Source organism: Chroicocephalus ridibundus, chromosome 9, assembly GCF_963924245.1.
Source record: "Chroicocephalus ridibundus chromosome 9, bChrRid1.1, whole genome shotgun sequence".
NCBI lineage: Eukaryota > Metazoa > Chordata > Aves > Charadriiformes > Laridae > Chroicocephalus > Chroicocephalus ridibundus.
Genome location: NC_086292.1, coordinates 3536533 through 3553549, shown reverse-complemented (window position 1 = coordinate 3553549; position 17017 = coordinate 3536533). Strand labels below are relative to the sequence as shown.

Genomic DNA, 17017 nt, shown 5'->3' with positions numbered 1-17017 from the left:
AGATTAATGGACAGTATTAAAAGATCGTTTTCAAGTTAAGCAAACATTGCTGGCATATTGTATAACACTTGCTTTAAAATTAAGTTAGTTCTTCTGCACTGTATGCCAAATGATTATTTGCTCAATTTTCTGATGACGGTAATATGTGACATACCATCACATAATTTGGTAAAGACAATAAGATTACAAAGCTCAAGAAGGGTCTGAGTCAGTCTTTGACAGATTAAAACTCTCCAAGTCCCCTGAAAACCTTTCTCTGACATATTAGTTTGACCTAAACCCTCAAAATGTTCCCGATTATATCATCTCAATTGGGCTTTATTTTTTGTTTTATTTTTCATTGTAGGAAATTAAAAAGGGTTGGTTGATCCCCGGCCAAGTTCTTGAAACGTGTTGCAATGCTAAGGAAATAAAAGATTACTCGAAATACTTTTTAATAATATGTCATGTCAGCAGAGATAAAGGTTCACACTTAATGCCCTCAGCTGGCTTCTATCAGCGCTGGGGAGCGCGGTGTCGGTCCCGTCCGGGCTCCGGCAGGGACCCACAGTTCACCTTGCTTTTAAATCACGAGCTTATGCTGTTCTAATTACGAACATGTTTATGAAATTTGGTTCATTTCTCTTTGTAAGAGGAAATGAAGATCTGCATAGGCGGAGCTGACCCTGTCTGGGGTGAGGGCAGAGCGAGGTAACCTCCCGAAGTCTCGTCCCCAGCCCTGTTCTCTCCGTTTCTTGCCCCAAGGGATGGGTTTGGCTGTGGGATAACGTCCCAGAAGAGCCCCCCCAAAAGCAGGTCAGACACTTGTCCCCCAGAGGTGCCGGGCAGGTACATCTGAACGTGCCATGTACGAAGGAAAACCGTGTCAGCAGGGTTTGGGGCTCCGCAGGGCCACCGCTGATGGACATCAGTGGAAGGGTGAGGTGACACGGGGACTAAAACAGCATATAGTCCAGATTGCAATACGATGTAGCCAGTCTCTGGATTTTGAGACACCTTGTGAGGGAGGATTAAGTATCATTACCCTCAATAAAAGCTAAATCAAAAGTTAATCGGCATCAGCCCCTCTGAAGGGCACACTAGGAGATGCCTGCGCTCCTTCCAGGACCGGGGCAAGTTCCTCTCCTGTGCGACCCCAGGTACACACAGCTCTGCAAAAGCCTGGGGAAGCAAATGCAAGAAACATCCTTCCATATACTTATTTTACAGCTCATGTGCATCTGTCCCCACTGCCGTTACAAACAGCATTGTTAGATTTCCACCAGCAGCTCAGCTGGATCTTTCAGAGCCCCATTTGCAGGCAGGGATGTTAACTTTCCACTCTCATATCAGGCAGCGGGCACGGTCCAAACGGGAGCTGGTACTGGGACCATGTGTACAGAGAAAATTCGGCAGCCAGAAAAGCGGGCAGCTCTCAACCAGGTGCCCCAGGCTGGATGTCGAGCTCCAGCACTGAGCACCTGCGTCTGCATCCGTTCACTGTCCCCAAGGCCTTTTCCTTAGACAAACTCCTGTCCCAGTGAGATATGCCAAGAGTTTGGTGTGTAAATGTGTGTAAAAAAAAAGCATAAATGGTTTTAAGTACATATAAATGTGTATAAATGTATAAACGAGTACTGTCGTGCAAAGCCCACCATAAACTGAGTAAGGAGCACCCTTGGAACGGAGATTTGAGGACAATGGTGTGAGTCCGGGACATTTAAAACACGCATTTGTCAAGAGTTCTGCCAGATAGCAGCTGTCTGATGTTTGGTTTTAGTTGTCTCCACAAAGACAACGCGGCTTTCACTCTGTGGCCAGCCCAAGGCTTGGAAGAAATGTGTGCACCAGGGCGCAGACTCTAACAAATACGGCAAGAAATCCTGAAAAGTGAAATATTTTAAATAAACCAGTGCTCCCCCGAGGCTCCAAGAGCGCTTGCAAGTGGGACACAGAGTGCTGCACCCCATCCGCTGCCCACCCCGAAGCCGTAGCTCCCTGCGGCAGCTCCCGCAGCCCCCCTTCCCCTCCCCGACGTGCTTTCTCAGCTGGCCTGTGAATTTTATCCCTTTCCGCATTTTTTTTCCGTTAGGGCTCATCTATCCCGCTGACCTCCCCGGTGTAGGGAGAGGCAGCGGGGCGAGGGGTGCGCAGCGGACGGGTGAGGGAGGCGGACACCCACCCTTGGCTGCATGAAAACCACCGCTTGCTCCCCCCCCCCCCTTAAAAAAAAGACCGACCCCCGGAATCCCCTTTGCTGTCGGCTCTGGGGAGGGCTCCCGGATGGAAAATAAATCAGCGCAGGGCGCGGAGGTCCCCGGTGGGACCCGAAAATAAATGGCCGCGTAAATCCAGCACAGCCCCGTTCCCTGCGCACCTGCGGGTCCCGCCCGGAGCCCCCCCGGCCCGGAGCCGCCTCCCCCGGCTCCGGCCCCGGCCCGGCCCGGCCGCGAAGGGGCTCCCAGGAACGGCCCGAGTTGAAAACTGGGATTTCTGCCCCTAATTCAGCGCAGCTGCCGCAGCGGGGCCGCGCTTTGAAGAGGAGCCGTGGAAACATCCCGGGGGTGATGCCAGAGCGTGGAGGGGGCGGGGGGGGGGGGCTGCCTTTAAAAAAGAAACACAAAAAAAACCACCCTAAAACCAACCAAGCAAACAATACCGGGGCACAAGCCGGGGTGTCCGTCCGGCGCTGTCACACAGCCCGGGGGTGACACCGCCGTCTGTCCTGCCGGGGACACCGGGGGGACCGTGTGGGACCGGCCCGTCGAGGCAGCCCGGCTCGGGCAAAGCCCCGCCGCACCCGGGCCTGGAGCTCAACACGCAGAGCCACGGCTCTCCCTCTCCTTTATTCCCTTTTTTTTTCCCTTTCTTTCTTTTTCCTATTTTTTTTCTTTTTTTTTGTGCTGGTTCTGGTTAAACGTTATTTGCACTTTTGTTGGAAAAGTGGCCCCTAGTGTGCAATTATGTCAAATTTCTTTGAGTTTTACAATTTAATGGAGAACAGTAACTCTTTTATTGATCCTAGACGGGGCCGGCTCCTCTTCCCCCGCTCTTCCCCTCCACCGCCCGCTCTCCCCTCCCTCCCCCTAACCCCCCCCACCCTCCTCCCCCCGTTACTCCTATGAAATGTCACTCAATGTTTCTTATGCTCCCACCAGTTTCCAAAACAAACAGTGGAGGCTGCAGCCGTCTATTGACTCAGTTGGATGCAAGAGGATCTCGCCGTGGCCGCTGCCCCCCGACGGGAGCCGTGCGGCGGCCGGGCGAGGCTGGCTGGGTACCGGCGGGGATGGAGCCGCCGCCGCCCGCCTGAGCCCCGCTGCCGCCCGGGGGGACCCCCGGCCCGGGGGGGATGGCGCTCAGCTCCCGGGCACACGCCTTCTCGGTGGAAGCCTTGGTGGGACGCTCGGCCAAGAGGAAGGTGCCGGATGGCCGCGACGAGGAGAGCGCGGCCGGCGGCAGGCAGAGCCGCAGAGCCCCGGAGGAGGGTCGGTAACGGAGGGGACCCCCGGGGCGGCGGCGGGGCGAGGGCCGCCTGCCCCCCGCGCCACCTCGCCCTCGGCAGCCTCCCGAGCCGCCCCTCCCGCTTCTCTTCCCCGCAGAAAAGCGGCCCAAGGCCGGTGCGGAGAGCCGGGAGGCGGGGGTGCAGGTGGAGCTGCAGGGCTCCGAGCTCTGGAGGAGGTTCCATGAGATCGGCACCGAGATGATCATCACCAAGGCCGGCAGGTACCGGCTGCGCAGCCCCTCCGCTGCCCCCCCACCGCCCCGCTCCTGTTCCTCCTCTGCCCCCACGGCTGTTTTCTTTTCTTTGTCTCTTTTTCGTTGTGTTGGTTTTTTTTTTCTCTATTTTTCGTCTGGCTTTTTTTATCTTTCTTTCTTTCTTTCTTTCTTTCTTTCTTTCTTTCTTTCTTTCTTTCTTTCTTTCTTTCTTTCTTTCTTTCTTTCTTTCTTTCTTTTTTTTGGTTGGGGTATTTTTCTTTGTTTGCGGATTTTTTCGCTATTTTTGTTGAGTTTGAATTTTTATTTTTTTTTTCTCCCGACGCTCGTTTTCGTTTTTTCAACCCGTTTTCGCCGTTTAACCGGCAGCTCTTGCTCAGGACCTTTCCCTCTGCCCGCAGGAGGATGTTCCCGTCGGTCAGGGTGAAAGTGAAGGGGCTGGAGCCGCTGAAGCAGTACTACATCGCCATCGACGTCGTCCCGGTGGACTCCAAAAGATACAGGTACGGGTGGGGGGACACCGGCGGGGCAGCCACCCACACCCCCGCGCATCCCTCTTGCCAGGCTGAGTGTTTGCAATCAGCCCCGTCGGCATTTAGTGATGTGAAACAGGGGTTGCGCAGGCAGGCGGCGGGGGGGGACCGGGGGCTCGCATGCACGTATAGATTCTATAGGTGTGCGTGGGAGGGGGTGGGCAGCTCGGGGAAAGGGTCCCCGCCGCCTGACCCCGGCCCGGCCCGGGCCAGGTACGTCTATCACAGCTCGCAGTGGATGGTGGCGGGGAACACGGACCACTCCTGCATCACCCCGCGGCTCTACATCCACCCCGACTCCCCCTGCTCGGGGGAGACCTGGATGAGGCAAATCATCAGCTTCGACCGGGTGAAGCTCACCAACAACGAGATGGACGACAAGGGGCACGTAGGTGTGGGGCAGCCCCGCCGGGAGTGGCCGGGGGAGGCGGGGGGGGGGGGGAGGGGGGGGCGCGGGCAGAGCATCACCCCGGGGGGCAGCGCGGAAAACGCGGCGGGCCGGTCCCTGAGCCCGGGGGCTGAGGGCTGGGACCCACCCGTGTCTTGCATCGGGTTTTCCTCCTGCCCTTCTCCCTCCCGGGGGGGCTCAGCCTGCCTCTCCCCCCGCGCAGATCATCCTGCAGTCCATGCACAAGTACAAGCCCCGCGTCCACGTTATCGCCCAGGACTCTCGCTTCGACCTAGCACAGATCCAGTCGCTGCCGGCCGAAGGGGTGCAGACCTTCTCCTTCCAGGAGACCGAGTTCACCACCGTGACGGCCTACCAAAACCAGCAGGTACCGGGGGGGCGGGGAGAGCCCCGACGGTCCCGGGGGCCGTGGGGATGGAGAGCCCCGACGGCCGCGGCTGTCGGTCCCGGCCCCCCCCCCCCAGCATCCCAACGGCCCCGTTCTCTCCCAAATCCCAGATCACGAAGCTGAAGATCGACAGGAATCCCTTCGCCAAAGGTTTTCGGGATCCCGGGAGGAACAGGTAAGGGCCGGGGCCGCCCCGCCGCCCGCCCCGTCGCGCCCGCCGGCCCCGCCGCCGCGCTCAGCCCGGTCTCGCCCCGCAGGGGGGTCCTGGACGGGCTCCTGGAGACCTACCCGTGGCGACCCCCCCTCGCCCTGGACTTCAAGGCTTTCGGCGCAGACAGCCAGGGTAAGTCCCGTTTGCTGCCTTTGTCCTACCCCGCCTCTCCCCGCGGCCTCGGGGCTGCGCCGCGGCCGCACGCCCGGAGGTCCCCGCGGGGGCGCGTCGGGGGGTCTTAAGCCGTTAAAACAGTGAGGTGGGTCCAGAAAACGAACCGGCGGCCAACGGAACGGTTTGGGATGCCAATCCCACGTGTTTTCGGCAAAAACTCCTGTTAAAACCGATTTGAGGAGCAGAGCACTCGCCCCGGGAGGAGAAGGGTAACGGCGCGGTTCGCCTTCATCACCTGTCGGAAATCAGATCTAGATGCGCAGAAAAAAAATATCTGAGAATGCAGGAGGCTAATTTAGAGTCGGGTTGTTACGGCTTTGATCCTGTCACACTAATTGTTTCCAACCCGTTTGAGAATTTTGTCTAAAAACGTGGTAATAATGACCACCGGTGTCTTCTGCAGCCGGCCGCTTCGCCGCAAACAAACGCGTTATTCAACTGAAAATAAAATTATCTGCTATTTAGGATGTAGCAGTCCCACAGCCCGGTAACTCCACAGAAATGCAGGGAAGAGGGAAAAGTTTTTCAGGGAAAACAATCTCCCCGTACCTGACAAGCACGTATCTGTCACTTACAGCCCTTTTCCAGAAAAACGGCTTTTGGAAACAGTGTTTGAAAACGGATTATTCACTGAAGGAAAAAACTAACCGAGCATTTGCATGCTGGAGGGCTCCAGTTTGTGTTTAGAGTCCCCAGTTTAACTCTCATTTATTTTCATAACTCTTCAAAGATATTTACGCTGGGGCACGCGAAATCATTCCCATCTCTTCAGGGAAATACTGGAAAAATCATAGCAAAAATCCAAGCTGTACAGGTGTAGAATGCGGAGGCATAAAAAATCAGACTCGGGAGAAATTAAGAGGTTTACCGGGTTGTAAAGACAACTAGATTTTTAAATTTATTTTGTTCATTTTATTTAGAAAAGACCTTATGCAAAAAGCCCCTTTTGAACCCATTTTGTGGGCTGCGATGCGGTGCCAAGGAGCGAAAGGATGCGTTGTGATGAGAGAACAGCAACTGCAATGATTATTGTAGAGATGCTAAAATATTAGGTCTTCCTGGGATTTTTTTTAATTTTTTTTTTGCTATTCTTAATGTAATTGGTATTTTTCTTCAGGGTCAATTCCCTGAACTGATGAAAATATAACAAAATCTCCAATTCCGCTAATAGTAAAACTGTATTTCTGAAGAAAAGCTGAAAAATAGAAATCCCGAAGCCCCCAAACCAGAAGGTAAATCAAAAGAAAGCATGAACAGCACGCGGAAGAAAGAACCGGCAATAAGCTTGGGATTTTTAAGCCTAATAGAAATGGAAGGAAGAATCTGCTCTTTGAGCTGCCCTGTCCTCCCCGTGGTGATCCCAGTTCCCAAACTTGTACTGGAAGCCGTGTGATATTATTGCTTAGGATCCCTCGAAGCAAATACTAACGCTCGTTTGCTCTGCGGCGCAGCCAGCTGCACAGGGATCCATTTGCTGCCTTGTGCTCCCAAAAATTGCCTCAATCACATCATTTTACATGACCAAAATGTCCCTGACTCCTGGGAGGATGTCAGGATGTGTACGTCGGGAGAAGGACCAGATCCCTGCCCTGCATCATCCGCTCCTGCTGATGTCAGTCCTGAAACAGCCGCTGACATCGGCGGGGAAGGGTGAGACCTTCAAGCCCAAAAACATTCCCGGATTATTGCAAATAGGTGCCGCCTGCACGTTATCCAACCTGTAGGATACTCCGCTTGCTGGGAATTTGCAAAATTAATTTGCACCATGTCCGAAATCTTTGTGGGTTTTTTTTTTAAGGTTTGATATACTAGGAGGGATGGCTTGGTTATACAGTGGATGATGTGCTGCTGGTTGGATGTGAAGTCTATTCAGATCACATCAAGACAGTATATTAATTGGAATAAAATGTAAATAGATAAAAATACAGAGCAAAAAATGGATCCACGTTCCCTTCCTTCCTTTTCCAGTGACTTCGGTAAGAAATGAAAAGGGCGGGGGGCGGGGGGGAAGCTCTGGAAGAATGTGGTGATGAATGCGCAGCAGAGATACAGCTCTTAAATGGCATTAGGTGAAACCAGCATCTGTTTAGCACAGGGCCGGTCACTCCAGAGCACCCTCCCCACCCCACAACAGCCGCTGCCGCCTCAGTTTTTGCTCTGGGTGTTGCTCCGGGGGAGCGTGGGGCCGGTGCTGCGCGGTGACGTTGTGCGCCGGCGGCCTCGGCAGCGCTCACGCGGGTGAAGCGAGCTGGCAGCACTTTTCTACCAAATTATGAAAGTGCTCATTGATTCACTTTGGAAAGGAGAACGTTAAAATGAACATGTGCATTTTGAGTTTCTGGAGACACCTCTAGTATTCAAGGGTATGTTTCTAATTGCATGGGAAGCCAAGTAAAATTAGTCAATTCCTGTGAGCAGGAAGGTACAAAATAATTCTCCATTGGGCTGAATACATTTTTTTGTTCTTATATACAGGGGGGAAAAGCTGCCTGTAATTTGCACGAAAAATAGGGAAACTGAAATAGCAATGGTGTGTGTATTACAGGAGAAGGTTATGGGTCGTGTAGCGAGGCCCAGACCCAGCAGGTACCTGCATGTGTGGAGCAGGAGCTCATAGCTGTCCTGGTGAAATGGATGGGATTAGACATGCGTGAATATTATTCTTAGACAAGTGCCAAGTAACAACAACAAATACTTGATGGGCAGATCTTCCCATTTTCCAGGAGCCTATTTTTGGAGCGGGTTTGTGCTTGGCTGGACACCGGCAGCAGGGAGATGCGGAGTGGGAGCAGGAGTCCTCCAAGGGTTCCTCGGCTGTGAGCCGCAGCTAGCCCAGCTTGGATGATTCTGTTTTCATTTTCAGGTGGGAGCTCCAGTTCTTCGCCAGTGACCTCCAGCGGTGGGACGCCCTCTCCTCTCAACCCCCTGCTCTCTCCATCTTGCTCACCTCCTACCTTTCACTTGTCAGCGAGCAACCTTGGCGTGTCGTGCCCCGAGACCTACCTACACAACCTCAACGTGCCTCTCTACTACAAGATTTGTCCTACGAGCTTCTTAAGACAACAGTCTCTCATCTTTCCAAGCCACGAAAAACTGGGGGGCACCAACCCACACCTTGTACCCCACTTCATGGTGGATATGCCAAAACTATCTTCCCTCGGCGTAACAAATCTGAAAAGTGCTAAAGCTGAAGACTTAAATGGACAATGTCTACAAGTACCCAATTCTGCTAGTCAAATGCTGTATGGATTACATGCATCTGGAAACATTTTCCCATCAAGTCCCATTGCTCGGGAAGCACTTAATTGTTCTTTACATCCTCCATATGGCTTGTATGGTTATAACTTCTCCGTGCCATCTAGACTGATGAATGCAGCAAGCCATTTCAAAGTGAGTGACAGCATTCCGGCTTCTTTGAGAGATGGCAGATGTAATCACTCTAACTGGCACCCGACAATTAACCATTGCCTTTAGTGGAATCGTATATTCTAAGCGTTGATACGTAAAGCAAGCCTTTCCTTCCTTCATACCCAAGGGCTTGCTAGTTATTGACTATGAAAAACTGCATGGTACAGGAGCGGTATGTCTAAGCATTTAACTTTTTTTGTGGGCAAACAAACATGTTGTGTTGTTGGGAAGGTGGAGGATCTGGGAGCGTCTGAGGTGATCCACAGCAGGATGATACTTTTCGGTGATATTTATGTCACGGTTGTAGAATAAGACCAAACTGTACAGTCACCTTTTTCATAGTTGCATTCTGAAGTGGGAACATAGACATATACATTTCTACAAATATGTTTTCCTGAAACTTTCTATCTAGCTTGCCTTCAGTTAGCTAGTGAGCTTCTGCTCACCCGACCTGAGTTTTTCCACTGACTTCAAGGGGACTATTTGAGACCTTGAGTCAGCAAAGGAGCCGTATTTGGCCAAGTGCTCGAGCATGTTCTCAAGTTCCCTTGGCTTTAACGGGTCCGAATTAATGACATGAAAGTGCCCTGTTGCTCCAGGACCCAGTTGACTCGGTTATCAGAGTTGGGATGTAAATTCAAGTATCTGCTGCCAAGGTAAAGAAAGACAGGATAAAAGATGGATGTGTTCCTACCTTGCGGGGATGAGACAGTGGAGTCTGATGCAGGGGTGCCCCAAGAGCCCCCCTCTCCATGCTCCTACCTCCAGAGGTCTCCAGGCAGTGGTAGTGCAGAGCAGCACCGGCGTTGACAATGTGGTGGGAAGGAACAGAGGACGGGTGGTCACACATCTGCCCCATGGCGAGCTGGATCCATGCTGGGGAGCGCGGGGAATACATCTCAGAGAGCTGTGGGGGATGAAACACCTCCAGGAGCCCTGCAGGACACTCCTCCTATCCAGCACTTCCAGACCTGGGGGACACCGAAGATCCACCTGGGATCGCATCCACCAGCCTGTGCCCAAGGGAAAGGGGTAGGGATGCTGCTGGCTCGGTTCCGTGGAGAACACAGATCCTTTCCGGAGAATTACAACTCCATGGGCCCTGAAACACGAAATTTTCAATCTCTTCCAAAAGTTCTGTTTGTTTTATTATAACCTGTGGACCTTCTTGTTATTCCTGTAAATAATCTCTAGCTCCCAAGGGTACAACGTAACTCGCAATAAATTGGGGCACAGATTTTATTCTTTATTTGATTGATGCTCGGTCCCCACCTGAAGCCAATTTTATTACTTGATATATGACAGAGATTTGAAAATAGTGCTTGACTGGACCCGGCCACGTTTTGGGATTAAGATAGAAAAACTCTGTATTTACAAACGTAACACCGCATTATATAGGGATTAAGTGCAGGTTTAAAAATCAAAACTGGTATCAGAGCCTCAGTTTTATTTTCGTCCATAACAGACAACAAATTAAGAACAGAACGAGCAATGTCAAAAGCTGTTAAAATAACAAGAAGTCACACTTTGACTTTCACGAGACTGCTAAAAATCAATCAATGTTGGTTTCCCTGATTTACCTGTTTTGAGTGTTCACAGAGCCCCCAGCGATACCGACGTGAAGCGGTGGGCCGTGTTTGCCTTGCTAAATGGTCTGTACAGCTGTAAACATGAACAAATCTGCTTTCTTGTCCTGTTTCTTAGCAGTTTGCCTCACTATTTTTATTAAAAAAAAAACAACCAAGGAACATTTTTTTCAGTCGGGAGTCCTTATTTCCAAGCCATCCCTCGTCATCGGTGGTGGCCGAGCTCCTGCGGGCGAGGGGGCTGGGCTCCGCGAAGCGCTGCAGATCCCGGCTCCCTGGAGGCTGAGTGACCGAGTACCGGCCCCCACATGTGGTTATACTTTTGGGGAGCTGGAAGGCTCTTCAGATCAGTCACGGATTTGTGGGCGGATGCAATGGGTAACTTCCAATTTTCCAAATATTTGCAGTTGCATAAGATATTCCAGAGCTGCTGGCCACGAGCTGGTGACCCAGCAGATCAGTGTCTGTCTAGATAAAAACATGACAGACAATGACTGGGGTAGATATTTTCAGTACGGACAGTTTTACAGACATTTAAGTTTGGATCAGATGAATTCCATCTACTACAGCTGGGCGCATCCTCTCTTTGGCCGGACCCATCTCATCCCTACTTGGCGCGTGTTCGCAACCGGGCACGAGGTTTCCCGGAGCTGCTGGTTTATTCCGTGCCTTTCGGCATGAAACTACAAACCCAGCGCTGGGGCGATACGCTCCAACAGCGACTGCTCGGCTGATTCTAGTGGAATTGGGTCGGGTTTTGAAAACCTGGAGCCCAGTTTTCACCGCACAGACTCACGGAAAACACACCCAGAGCCCGGTCCCCGCAAGGGACGTGCAACCGTGTCCCTTGGGTGCTGGCACCGGGCGCCAGGGGGGATGGAGTGCTCATCAGCGTGCATGAGGGAGGCGTATAAATACTAATTAGCTCCATGTGGGTGAGAGGTCAGCACGACACCGTCAGATCAGGGTTATCTGAGGTTACTTTCTATTTCCTTTGCCTTTATCTCCTGATTTATCCTTTCAAATATCAGCGTAACAAATAAAAAAGATGTTGGTGGTTCTTTACAAAACAAATCAGGTCTCTGTCACTTCAGACCCAGCCAAGGCTCCCTGACCATCCCGGCATGGGAGCGTTTTCCATACCCACAATGGTAATTCTGCTGAATCGCTCACGCTATCACTTGGATGTTATGAGAAAAAACTGTGCTTATATGAGAAAAACCCGTGCCCAAAATAGCGGTTAACCCTCACGCTACTTTCTGGGGGTGCTTTTGAAAACGGCTGCTGGTGGGAGGTGAGTGGCAGAACTCGAGAGAGCAAGTCAATATAATAAACCATTATTTATTAAATGTGAAACTGGGGGAATCGAGGTCAATATTTCAAGAGGGACCACGTGCCTGTAAATAGAAATACGTTACATGCCGCGTTGTACTTCCTCCCATTGACGTTATTTGAAAACCTGCGGCAATTGCAAACGTTCGCAGTTTGTTAGACTTAGTGGGTGGATACAAACATAAACCCAGTATTATGGTGCTATTTTGAAATGGGAACAGGGAGAAAATAATCAAAGTCGGTTTTAAAGATTAAACTTGCCGAACAAACGTAGCTATTAGTCATTTGACCTTTCCCAAGAAGAGTTTGAAGTTACTCGGGAATATCTGATCCCATTTACAGCACTCGGCAAATAGAACCTGCAAATAATACCAAGGGCGCCGCGGCCGCAACCGACACTGGGACAGGGGATGGGCTCGGTGCTCAGACACCGGGGGGGTGATTTAAAAACCGAGGAGACAAAAAAAAAAAACTCCAGCGATAATGCTTTTAATCAAAGTGCAGCTTACTATCCAGTTTCACCCAAATTTAATTCATCCATCGGAGAAGGCAAAGCCGTAGAGGGAGCATCAGATGTAGCTGCTCCGATCGAAGTGCCTTGGTTTACATTTGATCTTCTGAGGTTTGGTCCGTAATTAGATGATAATTTGTATCACAATTATGCAAAACAAATGAGGATTGGATAGCAAGATAAACCAGAACAAATAAGCACCCAGAACATTTGAAATGCATCCAGTATTAAAACGACGTACATGTGTGGCCGGGGCCAGGGGGGACATGCTGTTCCAATAAAGCTGCAGAAAGGGAAAAGGCCGGTATCGGTTCCTGCAAAAGTTTCAAATGCTCATGTTTACAAATTTGTATTGCACATTAATATGTAAACACACACTATTGGAAACAGATGACTCCGCAATATTTACGCGTTCGTTCTTCTTCGTTTTGTGTGTCTGTTTGTCCCCCAGAATACACAAAATACGCAGCGACTTTTTTCAAACGTGGATCAGGAAGCTAAATAAGAGTTACAGCGTCCGAACAAGTAATTTTAAATTCGCTGGCTCCGCGGCTGCTCCCCGGCCCCTGGATGTATTTTGGGTTCCAGGCACAGGGGATGCGTTCCCCGACCCCTCCCGGGGTTGTGCTACGAGCACCCGATGGCTGGAGCCGCACTTTGTAGTGACACAGGTGATACCTCATTCCTCGGTGTTCCCACACTGGATGCAATTCATCGTTTTCTTCCCTGCCTTTCCTCCCAGCCGGAGGCACTGGAGCCGGGGCAGGCAGCCACGGCATCGCCCGGCCACTGCACAGCACCATCCACACCGGCTCAGCAACCCCTGTGCCACGCGGTGCTGGGAAAAACAGCTTTTAAAGCACAAAGAGTTATATTTGATCAAGTAATTTTGAGAAGGAAAAGAAAAAACACATTCCCTGCAAAGTGGATAAAAGCTTGGGACTTGTTAATCACCTTTCTCCCACCCCGTTGGTTTGCATTTTGGGATGCGAGCTCCGGGCATCCCTTCCTGCGCTCGGCTGTGTCCAAGCGCGGCGCAGGCTCCCGGCCCCCGCGGGGTTAGAGCCGGTGTCAGACAGCCTGGGAGCAGCAACCCAGGCCGCAATGGGGAATTCAACTGGCTCCAAGGACTTCTGCAGATGTTGGGATTTGCACTGCAAGCTGTTCATGCTTAACAGGGCTCCGCTCTCCCCGAGCTCGTGTGGTTTCTGAGTGTTATAGTTATTTATAAACCCGCTTCTCCTCTGTGTCCCTTCGGTGACATTCACAAGAAGGACCTACCGTCTGCTTCCGTACATCAAACAATTTCCTCCCAGATTGCTTACCCTGAAGCACCAAGTTTTAAGTTTATTGTAGCAATTAAGTACGAGAAGTAGTCCAGGTTTTGTAAAGGACCCTCTGAGCTTATAAATCAAACGACACAAACCAGAGAGTAAAATTCAAGACCTTTCTGGAGAGGAAAACACCAGCGATAAGGGAGAACCCCCAGGAAAAGTAATATTTTCTGTCTAAGGAGGCAGATCCTGAACAAAACCAGAGATGGGGGCAGGGGCTCAGGGTGGTTTCTGGCTCTCTGAAGTCTGAAGATATATTAGATGCACCAAAGAGGTTTTCAGGTATTTTCTCTTATTTTAAAAGCCTCGCCCTTTCAGGTTTTTAGAGAACGGCTTTTTGGAGAAATTCACTCTTTCCTTCTTGGCACTGGCTCCAGATCTCCTCTCGGAGCTGGGTCCCAGCTCCAGCAATTTCCTCCAGGCCCTGCCCGGCAGCTGGGAGCACTTAGCAGCTCGTCCGCCCCGTTGGGCTCACCTGCCTGAGCCAGCCCTGACAGGTCCATCTGCTTCCAGTCAGGCCTGCAAATAAAACGGGGCCTGGACTCCAACAGACAGAAAAAGAGTAATGGACTCATACGGTTACTTAGAGTCATTCTTGCTATTGCTCAGATGATGCTCCAGGGATGGTTGCTGTTTTCTGCTCCAGGTGCCGGTCCATCGGAGTGAGCTGCTGAATCCCTTCACCGTGGATCTGTGGCCTGAAACCAGCAGAAATAACCTTTTTTTTTTTAAAAATCGGATTTGGGAGAAGATACTCGCTGCTGTTGCGCTCACCAGGAAGGTTTCAAATACACAACATTAAACACCAGCCGGCATCGCCGTGGGAAGGACATCTGTTCGTGCAGTCGACTGCTGCCCTGGCCGTGCCCACCTCACCCCAAGCACTCACTGGCTTTGACCATCTTATCTTACTTTAAATGCCTTGGAGATTCTGCTTTTGACGGGATGCCTATATATTTAAGGCAGTTTGGTGAATTTTGCGGGTGGGACTGCATTTCACGGGTGTCTTCGATACCAGGACAAAACGGAGCAATCCAGGAGGCTGGACTGGTTTACCCTCGACGACGCCCTCCGCGCAGACTGCCATTTTAAACTTTAAAAAAAAAAAAAAAAGCATAAATCCGGATACAGAGCGACACTTCAACTGCTAAAGTGTTCATAATACAGTGTTAAAACTAAGAATTAATGTCGGATGATGGAGCTCGAGGAGGGGGGGCTGGCAGCTCGGCAAGCTCCTGCGTGCCCCGCGGCTGCGGGACCGCTTGAAAGCAAGAGCTCCCCATCCCAAAGGCACCTTCAAGTGAGACAAGTGAGATCCCACCCCCCCACAGGATTTGAGGTTTGGGTGCTGGAATTAGGGGGTTTTGTCCCTGCAATGAGAGTATTTCACATGTCTTTCCCTATGAGTATTTCCCCGGGGCTTTAAAAGCAGAAGCACCACTGCCTGCGCACAACCCACAGATTTAATTTAGGTTTACACTAATATCTTCATTTCTACAGCCTTGCAGCGAATTATTATGTATGGAAGTGTTTAGTTCTCCACTAAAGGTCTTTAAAGACTCCCAACTATTTTCCTTCCATGGAGTAAAGGCCATGCTGACCACCCGGCTGCCCCGCTCAGGACGTGCAGGTATCACACGTCTCCATTTACCAGCAACACTTTTAGCTTCAGCCCTTTGCCGAATTCCCCTTCTATCTTCATTAAAAGTCTTACTGTAAAATTAATCAAAGTTGATAAGCTATTTCCTGTATTGTATTTCTTCTAACGTTATCAATATTGCTAATAAAAATATAGATTGAAACAATATGTTGTAATGTCCAGGATATAAGCCAGATTCTGCTGCAGCTCAAATAAATATGAATTCGACCTTTGGCTTTCATAAAAGCAGGATAATGTCTCTATCTGGGCTATTCTAACGGATAACATCAGCCCCCTTTGCTTTGCTTCTCAATACTACCAGAATTTAACAATTTAGACTGGTAGAAGAAATACCGCTCTATTTCCCGGAGATTTTTGAGATTAAACCAAATCAAAGTGAAGCGAAGCCCCAAACTTCATTTCCAACCGAAACGAAACCCAACGCTTCAAAGCCTTCGTGCTTTGAAAGTGCTGCCACTTGCCACGTTGGGCGGTGGAATTGCAATGGGAAGCTCTTGAGACAAGGGATGTCAAGGAGAGGACAGGGAAGAGCCCCTCTGGATCTGGCCAGGCCCGGGTGCTTCAGCCCCGCCGCCGTTCCTCCTTCCCAAGCTGCCGTCCCCACTTTCTGAGGTGGTTTTTGGTCAAGTGGGTTTGGGTGGTGTTTGAGAGCCGCGCACGCCAGTGGGGACCTCTCTGCCTTGACCAGCTCCTCTCGCCACTTGGAATACCCTATGGAGAGTCAGGATTTCTTTAATCCAACGTGTATGAAAGGTCCATCTGAAAACACATCCTATTAACCGCCGCTCCGAGGAGTCGTCAGGTCTGGCTGGTGAGACAACCACAGCACCCTGCTCCGAACTCCAGCTTTCCAAATGACTGAAAGATCACTTATTTTTAAATTGGTTTTGAGCATCATTCGTGCATCTGGAGTCATGGGCCATAAAAAGGAGGAATTTCACTGGGCAGGTCTCCTGGACCCAGAACAGAGCAGAGGATGGAAATGAGATCCAGCTCTGCTCAAGCTGAGATTTTTCGGAGGAGATGGTGAGTAGCTCTGCAAGCGATCACGCATCAGGCTCACGGGCAGGGATGCTCCTGGATCCATCACCCCGTGTCGGATCCAGACCCTGCTCAGGCTCCTGGTGGGAAAAATTATCTCCAAAATCTGGAGGCTTCCGGGTTTCCTCGGGAATGTGTCCCTCACCAGCCAGAGCCGTGGTTTGGAGGTAGCAGGGACCGGGCCGGTGTCCCCACAGCTCTCCCCATGGGTTTGCTTTGCAGCAGGTGAAAACACAGACGAGTGATTTTCAGATGATTTGTCGGTTGAGAAAAAAAAAAAATAAAAAAAATTAATCAAAACATCCCTGGGGTAGGGGAAAGCATTTTGTGCCGTTTATTTGCAGTAATTGGGCTTGGTCAGTTTTGATCTCAGCGTTTCTACCCTGACAGCCGCGCTCGCCCCAGTGCCAGCCCCACGCTTTCATTCTGCCTTTTTTTTTTTTTTTTCTTAAAATAGGACACACCTGTGAGGAAGGCAAGTTTCTTCAAGACATTCCTGATCTGGAGCGTATTAAACCGATATTTTTGTTTTGTATTTTTGATGATTTGCTCCAGTGATAACATAATAGCATGATATTTTGCCTGGGACTGATTAAAACATTTCTTTTGATCAGCGCAGCAGATTGAAACAGTTGTTTATTACTGGACAAAGCTTCGAGAAAAAGAAGGAAAAAAAAAAAAGGCAGAAAAAAAGAAAGGGCTCTGGGTGGCTGTTGGGAACGGCTTTTTGCCAG

The 17017-nt window shown here is 50.6% G+C and overlaps 1 protein-coding gene across 1 annotated transcript; it reads left to right on the top strand.

Moving 5' to 3' along the window:
* The first annotated feature begins 3331 nt into the window (after nucleotides 1-3331).
* TBX22 (T-box transcription factor 22) lies at nucleotides 3332-9010 on the top strand. The gene is made up of 8 exons (XM_063346743.1): nucleotides 3332-3467; nucleotides 3582-3705; nucleotides 4098-4199; nucleotides 4443-4617; nucleotides 4841-5005; nucleotides 5137-5201; nucleotides 5284-5369; nucleotides 8275-9010. The coding sequence occupies exons 1-8, from the start codon at nucleotides 3332-3334 to the stop codon at nucleotides 8883-8885; spliced, it is 1464 nt and encodes a 487-aa protein (XP_063202813.1). The 3' UTR covers nucleotides 8886-9010.
* Nucleotides 9011-17017: the final 8007 nt, after the last annotated feature.